The 11,235-nt window shown below is 46.1% G+C and overlaps 1 protein-coding gene across 1 annotated transcript in view; it reads left to right on the top strand.

The window, feature by feature from the left end:
• Window positions 1-4,926: 4,926 nt before the first annotated feature.
• The window catches only part of T265_05204 (hypothetical protein), a gene marked incomplete at both ends in the record, with an annotated part of 9,196 nt that continues 2,887 nt past the window's right edge, over window positions 4,927-11,235 (top strand). Inside the window, 3 exons of the mRNA XM_009170148.1 lie at window positions 4,927-4,942; window positions 5,044-5,166; window positions 10,981-11,232. Coding sequence (XP_009168412.1) covers window positions 4,927-4,942; window positions 5,044-5,166; window positions 10,981-11,232 — 391 coding nt within the window. The remainder of the gene's footprint in view (window positions 4,943-5,043; window positions 5,167-10,980; window positions 11,233-11,235) is intronic.

Genomic DNA, 11,235 nt, shown 5'->3' on the forward strand with positions numbered 1-11,235 from the left:
GTAAATGGTCAGGGTCCTGGAACGAGATTCAAGCCAGAAGCAACTCGCCTAACGGAAGTGTGTTTCATCAACCCTGGGTATCGTGGATGTATTTGAATTGCCATTCGAATATATCCATCAAAGCTAAATTACTAGCTGTTTTTAGGCTGAAAAAACGCTTGGCGAATATAAATGGGTAACCATTTCCACACGAAGCATCCGTTGTTGAGCCTGTTTAGCATTCTACTCAGCCTACTGCTGCAATTATTTCGAGTCCACGGAGTAAGGTTTCCATTAGCGTGTGCCTTTGACAGATAGTCAGCGAACTGAACTACCTCCTCGTGGTGCCGACTGGGTAACCTGGACGTCAGTCTGGGTGAGCTAAGGGTTCAACAATTCAAGAAGGGGATAATAACCCTGTTTGGTTTCAATGTGTTCTTTCCTTATACAATATACACTACGAATCATCTGGTGCCCCCGAATCAATTCCAAACAGTGCAAAGGAGAGGCTCACGTGTGAGGAATGTGGAAAGTGCTGCAAATCGAAAGTTAGCTTGGTAGCTCACCATTTAGTTCACGACGATGAAAGTGCTGGTACGACCATGGTTGCCCATTCGGTCTGCGCTGACTATCCCCGTCTTTTTCCGACGAATATTGGCTTGAGCCAACATCGCCGGCACGTATACCCCACCCAGCATAATGCAGATAAGCTTGACCGGGTGAAGTATTCTGCTGCCCGCTGGTCCCATCAAGAGTCACTATCGCTCTTGCAATTGGCTAACAATTTATTTCCGTCTTGTGGCATGCAAACCGCGCTGTTCGCGAGATTAAAGCAGTATTTCCTGGTCGATCGGCAATCAGCATCAAATTCAGGTTATGGGTGCTTAGATGGGGAGCACAACAGGACAAACTATCGGTCAAGTAGCGGTCCACCGTTCAGAATCCGAAGACCATTGCATCTGATTTAAACAAACCGTGGATTGCGCCTTGTCACTCTTGGAGACTCATGCTGGCAGTCCGCTTGCTAGTGTTGACCTTCTGACATTTGCCCGAGGGTTGTGGTCTGGCATCATGACACCCGAGCAAGTCCTGTTGCTTCTGGACCTCCACGCCCCCAGAACATTTTCACACACGTGGAAAACTGTATCCCAACTACTTCATCAGTTAGCCCATCGGATGCTGGTCAACCTAAAGCAGATCCGCTGAGTCATCTACGCTGCTATCCATACCCTATACCATCGAAGGCGGGAAGATGCAGCGTCCGCTGTGCTCGATGGGTCATGGGAGGATCTATACAAAGTTAACTGCAGCTTACCTCTGGACGCCCGGCAGTATTGGAAACAGATGCTCTGAGCTCCAAAACACGTGAATAGCCGGCGAGGTCGCATAGTAGTACCATCCTATTGGAGCTTGATCGAGTCGATCGCAGGAGAGGAAGTCGGCCGTACGATCCGTCTAATGGGCAATTCGTTCGCAGACCTGGACAAGCTTATGCCCAATATGCTCTGCCGGTTCAATGCTAACGCGCTCGTTGGTTATTTCGACTTACTTTTATTATCTGGGGGTTGTCCTCCACATCTGTTTCGTACCCGTATCACCACATTTCCGAAGGTCCCAAGTTCGACTTCATTGGACCAACTGAGACTGATCTCCCTGTCATCCATTCTAGTCCGATGCTTTCACAAGGTGCTTGCTGATCGCTGGTGCCGTAGATTGTAACTGCCCTCACTCCAGTTTGTATTTCTACATTGAGACGGGTGATTGGAAGCTACATCGCTGTTAAATGCCCTGCTTCGTCACTATTCAACTACTGTTTCTGACCTGAGCTTAGCGTTTGTTGATATCTCCAAGGCTTTTGATTCGTTTTCGGATGACATAATCGTCAGATCTGCCGGGGCGTTTGAAGCACCGTCACCTCTAGTTTGATACATCGCACAGTCCTATGAAAATGCTGTAGCAGTTTTCCCCAGTTTCGAGGTTCACTGCCACAGAGGTATGAGGCAAGAAAATTAACTCCCTCCGTTATTGTTCGTCATGGCAATGGAAGACGTTCTTGAGTTGTCGATACCGCCACTGGGATACCAGCTCCGTGACACTCTAGTAGATGACTTTTATTTTTGAATTTGAGGCTGCTGCGGTTGAGTTGGGAAAATCTGTTATGATGATAAACGCTCGAAAGAAAACAATGGTGCTTTGGGGGGAAGAGAAACACCAGACGAAAGCAGTCTCAGTTGAACCGTTTTGCCTCGCCAAGGAACTCATCGCCGCTCTGGGTCCGACAGACACTGTGACATATTTGGGTATCCCCTTTACTTTCAAGAGGAAAGGAGTCTTCAACCACCGGAAGCACCTTCTCAAATTGCTCGACGAGGTGACGCGTGTGCCGGCACGTATACCCCACCCAGCATAATGCAGATAAGCTTGACCGGGTGAAGTATTCTGCTGCCCGCTGGTCCCATCAAGAGTCACTATCGCTCTTGCAATTGGCTAACAATTTATTTCCGTCTTGTGGCATGCAAACCGCGCTGTTCGCGAGATTAAAGCAGTATTTCCTGGTCGATCGGCAATCAGCATCAAATTCAGGTTATGGGTGCTTAGATGGGGAGCACAACAGGACAAACTATCGGTCAAGTAGCGGTCCACCGTTCAGAATCCGAAGACCATTGCATCTGATTTAAACAAACCGTGGATTGCGCCTTGTCACTCTTGGAGACTCATGCTGGCAGTCCGCTTGCTAGTGTTGACCTTCTGACATTTGCCCGAGGGTTGTGGTCTGGCATCATGACACCCGAGCAAGTCCTGTTGCTTCTGGACCTCCACGCCCCCAGAACATTTTCACACACGTGGAAAACTGTATCCCAACTACTTCATCAGTTAGCCCATCGGATGCTGGTCAACCTAAAGCAGATCCGCTGAGTCATCTACGCTGCTATCCATACCCTATACCATCGAAGGCGGGAAGATGCAGCGTCCGCTGTGCTCGATGGGTCATGGGAGGATCTATACAAAGTTAACTGCAGCTTACCTCTGGACGCCCGGCAGTATTGGAAACAGATGCTCTGAGCTCCAAAACACGTGAATAGCCGGCGAGGTCGCATAGTAGTACCATCCTATTGGAGCTTGATCGAGTCGATCGCAGGAGAGGAAGTCGGCCGTACGATCCGTCTAATGGGCAATTCGTTCGCAGACCTGGACAAGCTTATGCCCAATATGCTCTGCCGGTTCAATGCTAACGCGCTCGTTGGTTATTTCGACTTACTTTTATTATCTGGGGGTTGTCCTCCACATCTGTTTCGTACCCGTATCACCACATTTCCGAAGGTCCCAAGTTCGACTTCATTGGACCAACTGAGACTGATCTCCCTGTCATCCATTCTAGTCCGATGCTTTCACAAGGTGCTTGCTGATCGCTGGTGCCGTAGATTGTAACTGCCCTCACTCCAGTTTGTATTTCTACATTGAGACGGGTGATTGGAAGCTACATCGCTGTTAAATGCCCTGCTTCGTCACTATTCAACTACTGTTTCTGACCTGAGCTTAGCGTTTGTTGATATCTCCAAGGCTTTTGATTCGTTTTCGGATGACATAATCGTCAGATCTGCCGGGGCGTTTGAAGCACCGTCACCTCTAGTTTGATACATCGCACAGTCCTATGAAAATGCTGTAGCAGTTTTCCCCAGTTTCGAGGTTCACTGCCACAGAGGTATGAGGCAAGAAAATTAACTCCCTCCGTTATTGTTCGTCATGGCAATGGAAGACGTTCTTGAGTTGTCGATACCGCCACTGGGATACCAGCTCCGTGACACTCTAGTAGATGACTTTTATTTTTGAATTTGAGGCTGCTGCGGTTGAGTTGGGAAAATCTGTTATGATGATAAACGCTCGAAAGAAAACAATGGTGCTTTGGGGGGAAGAGAAACACCAGACGAAAGCAGTCTCAGTTGAACCGTTTTGCCTCGCCAAGGAACTCATCGCCGCTCTGGGTCCGACAGACACTGTGACATATTTGGGTATCCCCTTTACTTTCAAGAGGAAAGGAGTCTTCAACCACCGGAAGCACCTTCTCAAATTGCTCGACGAGGTGACGCGTGTCCCGTTGAAGCTGCATCAAAGAATGGAGATCAGGGGCAACTGCCTGATACTGAGGTTGACATATTCGCTCATACTCGGCTAAGTCCACCGAAACAAGCTCAAAAGGTTGGACAATTACATCAGATAATCTATTCATGGCTGGCTACGCCCACCGAAGGACACCCCGATCAGCTACATTCACGCTGGTAAACAACATGTGGAGGCTTGGCATCCCAAGTGTGAGTGCAACAATTCCTATGCAGAGGAGGGAGCGTATGGAAGAGCTGCTTTCTACAGTGACAGGTACTACGCTATGTGGTCAACAATTTCGCTTTAGGCAAGATTGTTCGGAATCTCAGCCTTCCGACCCGAGTCCGTGGTGCGTGCGCAAACACCAAGGAAGAGCTGGTGGCTGCTCGAGGGTAATAGTTTGAACAACAGCGTTGACGGGCGCGATCGACAAGATTTAGTCGCTTCGCCATTTTCTAATCGATGGCTTGTATTCCCAGAACGAGTGCTTCCTTGAATATTTATCCGCGGTATCCAGCTCTGATGCAACCTGCTCAGGACGAGAGTTAGAATCGCTTGACGTGGTCATGGTGGCCAGACGATTTTCTGTCGTGGAGACTGTGGCCAACCAGAGAGTTTGGTGCATATTTAGCTGGATCACGCATGATGCTAGATGTACTCGTCATAATGGGGTTGCAAGGGGATTCGCAAAACATCTCCGTCGCCTGGGATACACCGCCTCCGAGGAGTTGAGAGCATCTACTTCGACTTTTTTCATAGAACTTGACCTAATTGCTGTTCGGGAGCGCACAGCAACTGTGATAGACGCTAGCATAAACTTGAATGGGCGCTGAGTGACTGTATGGAATGAGGGGAAGCAGAAGTATGGTGCTGAATATTTCCTCGCCATAATCTCAGCCCTGCATGTGATCGGTTGTGACAGTGACCTTTTGGCGCACCAGATGACGATTATTTCTTACTGAGGGATTTGCTTTCTTCAATCCGCCAAGGCTGTTATTGGACTGGGACTTCCTAAGGTCACAGTCAGTGACTTGCGTCTGCTTGTCATTGTGGGCTCTCTGCGGACTTACGACACTTTTATGCGTGGTACATGGCACTGAGTGTACATTCTTGCTATTGAATCTCATACCAGGCCCAGTATGACGGAAACTTTGTGCCTGATGTTTGAGTCTTGACTGCATTAGGGTTTACCGCGCCTTGAAGAGCATTCAGCATTATTCATCCTTTCCCCGGTTGTCAGTCTTTACATGCGTGTTTTCATACCAAAAATTCTTACATACGTTGGGCTTCCTCTTGTCTGACTGGAAGTGTTGGTGGCATGACTTCGGATGAGACACTTCGCTCTCCTTATCCAATATTTTCCTGTAACCCTTCCACATTCATCGCTTGCTTTACTTTTTATATTTGTGACCATGCTCGTCAAAAATGAATGGCACTATGTAGCAGGCGCTCAACTCTGGAACTGGAGATACTGACCGACCAACGTGAGTTCCTTGGTAACTGGCTCTTCTATCCCGCAATCGATTTAATGGTGAAAAATAATACTGTTGCCTGTGTAAGACACTATGCGTATTGTCTAAGGCTCTTTGGCCTTTATTCGGAGACATAGTAGAAATGGGTTTGATCAAACCCTAGTAGAATGATTTTCCGAAATCTAACAGGGATGCAGGTACGCAGAATTTTGTCTCCATCAGCGTACTCGAAACCGGTAGGAGAGGGAACGGATCAACTATTCAGTTTTCAAGGACCCGAGAGAGTGTACACCTAAACTGTTGAGTGGCGGAAGAAAACAAGTTCCGGAAGCTACTTCCATCTTTTATCTTCTAGATCGAGTTTTGGCTGAACAAATGGAATCACTTTATGAATAATTCACTTTCGCTAAATTAGTGGATAATTTGGGGAGGGGGGCACGTACCAGTACATACTTTTGCTTCCGAAAGACCCTAAGCACAGAAAGGTGCGCTTAGCTAGGAATTATGCATCCTTTTATTATTCCACTCTCTCGTTTCTCAGCTCTCATCTGGCTTGGTCCCGCAACAAGTGGGCTACTTCATTATGTCAACCAGCGAATTCAGAATGACGAATGGGTGGTGTGAGATCGCTTTCAACATCTCTCTCATGGAACGAGTCATGAAATACTTGCACTACAAAAACTGTGGAAAACATCACAAGTATACTCACTGCAACCCTGAGCAAGGCTGCCCCCTAATGTTTTCCTGAGAGTGTAATCATGCTTAAGGAGGAACACCGACCCCTGATAAAGATCATTGCATTAGCACAAAATTACAGCACCGAAGACAATCAATTGAGATAAATTTACAAAGGCATTGTGCATTTGGAAGTATGAAGTTGGAAACCAGGTCAATGTCCTTCGCGGATTTCAGCAGAGGAAGAAGGCCAAGAATGGCGAGATTCACGATGAAATTCGGTATCAGGTCCTGTCGAACCAGTAGAATCAGGTGACATTATACCCATGTTAGAAAGTACGGTTCTTAACAATAGAGGATCCATGAAGGCTTTTCAGGCTGTCGGCTTAGATAAATTGCTTATCAGTTAGTGTGCGTGAGTAAAGACGGCACCGAAGCGCCAGAGAAGTTGGACCGGGTTTGAGGGCGTGAATCCTCCGGTTTTGATTCTTCTTGAATCTTGTTCTTAATTTGGCAGTCTGTATGGGTCAGCTGAGGCTACAATAAATGGGTTGGCAAAAAGCGATACGTAAGATTTTCGGGTTGGACTTCTTACCTCCGTTTTTTTGACCGATAACTGGTCACAGCTGCGTGTTTCCACATGCTAACCAGAACTATCTATTCTAACAACCCTAGGAATTTCGTCTATGTCAGCCGCCACTGGAGTCAGTCTCTGTGGTGTGAATCGCAGTTGCTGTCTCAAAGCATCCACGTTTGTAAAATCACTGGATGCCAACTTTCCCGAAACCCGTTTTTGACCTCGAATTGGACTGCTATTCGGTCGACGTCTTCAGTACACGACACTTGATTCGACTAAACATTGACCAGGAAGCTTTAGCTCGTACCGACTTAAGATGTGCAGACAAACAGTAACGGGATATTCTTGTACCTCATAAGAAAAGCAGGCGCATCAATTCCGTCTGTCCGTTATTACCGGTTCAAAGGATGTAACACTTTTGACGGATTAAGGGAAGTGAGAGCTCTCCTGCGAACACATAGATGGAGACAGGCATAGGTGCCAGCAGATTGAAGCTGGGAGCGTAACACTATAAGTCGTGGAGTGTTGGTTAATTAAAGGAATTAAAATGACTAAACTCTGCTTTGTTATTTTCCACATCACCTTTAGGGACCATTGGGCAGTAACCGTCTTCCGTGTATTTTTCTGTGCACCATTATTCCTATTTCTTCAAACCAGCCTCATACGGACAAGTTTATGTGGCAGATCTTTACATGCGCGAGAACCCTAGTCATTACAACTGGATATTGTTTTGGGTGTTTTCCGCTTTCCATAGCTCTCTGTTTCGACTGAGTATTTCTTAAGGAAAATTTCTAGAGGAACATTGGTCCGGACAAGAGCCAAAACCGATAATTAGGACGTAACTCTGAACCGTTACTCGCTTGGCCATTCCGCATGTGACTAGGGCCGTTTCAGCCCGCACATACATCTTTGCTAACCGTACCCATTTCTAGCTAGCTGTGCTGTTGTTTGCACATGTTGGTGCTATGGCACACAAGTGGAACTGGATGTTGCACAGCATGGCGCACGCCGGCATCTAATCCGTGTATAAACCGACATTCTGATCCGCTAATTTGCCTAGAAGGAAGAAAATTGTTCGTATTTGAATCGGCCTTGCCCATGAGTCATGTTCAAAGCGAGTCAGATCACCAGCACGGATCAAATAAGGGGATGTATTCGATGGAGACATGAAAATAAGCCTGCAATAATTAGCAGCACATATTGTCCGAAATCTCAGGAGGCTCATGCATGTATTGCACACCATAGGTAAGGTAACAGTGAGGTCATAAGATAGTTATCAAGTCTTTTCCATTCCAGCAAGTCTTCGTAATAGGATCTTTTACATTATTTTATTCAATGAGACCGACTGTAATGGAAAACACTGAGGTCCGATGCCCGGAAACAAGATTAGCTACATAAGTGAGAAGCTCAATACACAGCGACCAGGTTTGGAACCACAGTTCTTAATTATTTTCCACGTTGGTTAGTCATACTATCATGCTGCGAATGGCCGCGAGGGCGGCTGATTTACACTCACTGCAATGGAATCCATGAATTATAGTTGTCCCGACAGAGGGCGCCAAAAAGCCGGGAAACCAAGGTATTTTGCAAAACAATAGTCACTCGCTCCTTAACAGGGAAAAGCAGGACCTGAACACAACGACTGAGCCCAGAATCGAACAGCCAAATCCTCGTGACTCACTATCACTCTTTTGTCATGCCACGGATGTCGACTGGTTAGCATTTTAGTTGATGGTTGTTGATTTGTTCGCTGGGCTGGGTGATTTGATTGCAAGAGTTTCAACATCAATCGAGGCGACATCAAGTGTGTTGTTATGGAGCGTAGCGATGGGCCAGTGGTTGTTCGTTAAGTAGTGCTGCGTGTGTTACTATACGTGCTGTTAACCGGTCTGACCTCCTTCCCTTGTTGTTGAGGGCACGCTGTTAACTAGGCCATACCAACCGACAACTTTCGAGTAGACCATTTACTTGACTTTGGCTGGCGGATGAACCAAGTGTGGTGTACACCGGAATCAGACCCAGCGGGTAATGATAGGATGACGGCCGTGATAGGCTAGAGTGACGCGCACCCAAAAAAGCAGATCGGAACCAGACTTAAAAGTGAGATTCGATGCCCTTCTTCAGCTGATACGGTATTCGTGACATCGGAACATACTACCCATAAGGTTGCTGAAAGCAAGTCGATAGCTCATGACCGATTCCGCCTAACTTGAGGCTCATCGTAGGACTCAAATTTCATTTATGTTATGTTCTACTTGAACTCAAATCATACGCAATTTGTGAACTACACCTATTTGAAAACTAATGCGGTTTTAACAGAAGACTGAATCCAACTTCAACTTTATGTTCTACTTGAACTCAAATCATACGCAATTTGTGAACTAGACCTATTTGAAAACTAATGCGGTTTTAACAGAAGACTAAGCTGAATCCAACTTAATCTGTCGTTTATAGTGCTTTTATTCAGTTGAGTCATCTGTTGAAAACAAGTTACTTTGCGAATGGGCATAGTACGCTAACTGTATACTGATTAGGTGCAAGTGAAACAGAAGTTTGACGGAAACCCATGAACTGCCCCTACCTGATGCGTCTCAAGAAGAGCGAAACCGACCGTGGACTACTGAAGAGTTTCCAGTAACCTTGGGGATATTATGATCCGCCAAGCGATGCATTGCCGGTTATAAGGAAACAAATGATGAGTAAAGCGTCTGAACAGGTAGCTTTCTTACCAATTTGTTGGAAATGAAGTCCCTGCTTACTGAATGCCAGTGTATATATTTAACAGTTGAAGGATTCACAATGGTAGAACAGACTGTGGAGCAAATCCTCCCCTTAATTCGAAGTACTAACACGTACAACTAGTAATTTATATACCGTGCCAACTGAAACATGAGGTGGCCTGTGTGCGGCACATTCAGTTGTAGAATATCATAAAAGAGAGATTCAGTTGAGTCTCTCGTGAAAACCAAATTGATTTGCAAATGAGTGTGTTTCTCGAAAACAGTCTCAATTGGGGTTCAAGTAGAACATAAAGTTGACGGAAACTCGGGGACTGCGCCTACCTGATGAGCCCCAAGGAGGACGAAACCGGTCGTGGGCTGTCGAAGAGTTTTCAGTAGTTTCCTTTACGAAACTAGTAATTTACTTTTAGTCTTCAAATCATTTTGATTTCATTGAAATGCTACTCAGACATTCAATTTTAAATATAGGCTGTTCTGGAAAATTTACTTTTAGTCTTCAAATCATTTTGAATTCATTGAAATGCTACTCAGAATGTTCTGGAGTTTAACCGGACATATCCGTTTGACACTGGACGCCTGGGTCAGAGACGTCACACAATTAGCAACTAACTGATCAACGGTGGAAACTGCTACGTCCGCTGTAGAAATCCGCAACTTAAGGATTTCACGCGTGGCTCTCATTCTGTTCTCCTTACCCTCGGTGAACGAGACTGCAACAGCAGGAACCACCGCATTTAGTCTTTTTAGCTGAAAAACTGAATTCCCGTCGAAAGCACATCGGAATCCTAGCAACTTACATGTCGGTATTCTGATTGACATATCTATCCACGAGTCAAATGGTTCTCGTTCCAGAACAGCGCGTCACAATCACAACCGAAAACATCAATAGTTAGGATACGGCATGGATGGTGGAACAGTGAAAGACTCAATATATTCAGCAAACATCGTGTGATAATATTTGGTCTCCAGTTAGGATAACAAGAATGTGGATCAATGAAATTGTGTCTGACGAGTGGATGCGTACCACCACTGTACGGGTCCATCATTTAGATAAGGTTCCTCATCTGTGAATCCAACAATCAGACACAATGTGATGTGTGAGATGTGGTGCGATACTCACTTCATCAACTCCTGGATGTAAACTACTTCCGTTCGTCCTGCAAACCTCATACACTCCTAGTGCAGAAGCCTCGACGCAGTGCTTGTATGAACTTTGACACACTCGTCGTTTGGTGTACACTCTATATAGCTTACACAGCACTCAAATAGGCTCTCTAGCAATCACGCCTTCTTCCTCAGACAAAGGGTTGAATAAACTAATGAACAAACACCTCTGACCGGTTCACGGACTAAACCGAAGATCTATGCATGTCCCTTGCAGGAACTGTCCACCTTCCTAACAGGGCTCACGAATCATTCATGTCTAAATGAACAGTATTCATTACGAGGAGTGTGTGGGGTTGTGAACAAAATCGTTCAGATGTAACATCCTTTCGATGCCTAACTGCTATCCCACCGGAAGGAAACACGAGGGCCGGGATACTGCCAGGTTACCCAAGCCTATACAGGAGAAGTCGAGAGACAGAGGTCGGGTTTGAACCACGGAACTTCCGGTCAGTAAATTCGCGCTCCAACCACTTGGGCCATCTCGCCCAGGTACACGTCATTGAAATAATGGCCCTGGCAAGTA

This window comes from Opisthorchis viverrini, assembly GCF_000715545.1.
Source record: "Opisthorchis viverrini unplaced genomic scaffold opera_v5_94, whole genome shotgun sequence".
Classification (NCBI taxonomy): Eukaryota; Metazoa; Platyhelminthes; class Trematoda; order Opisthorchiida; family Opisthorchiidae; genus Opisthorchis; species Opisthorchis viverrini.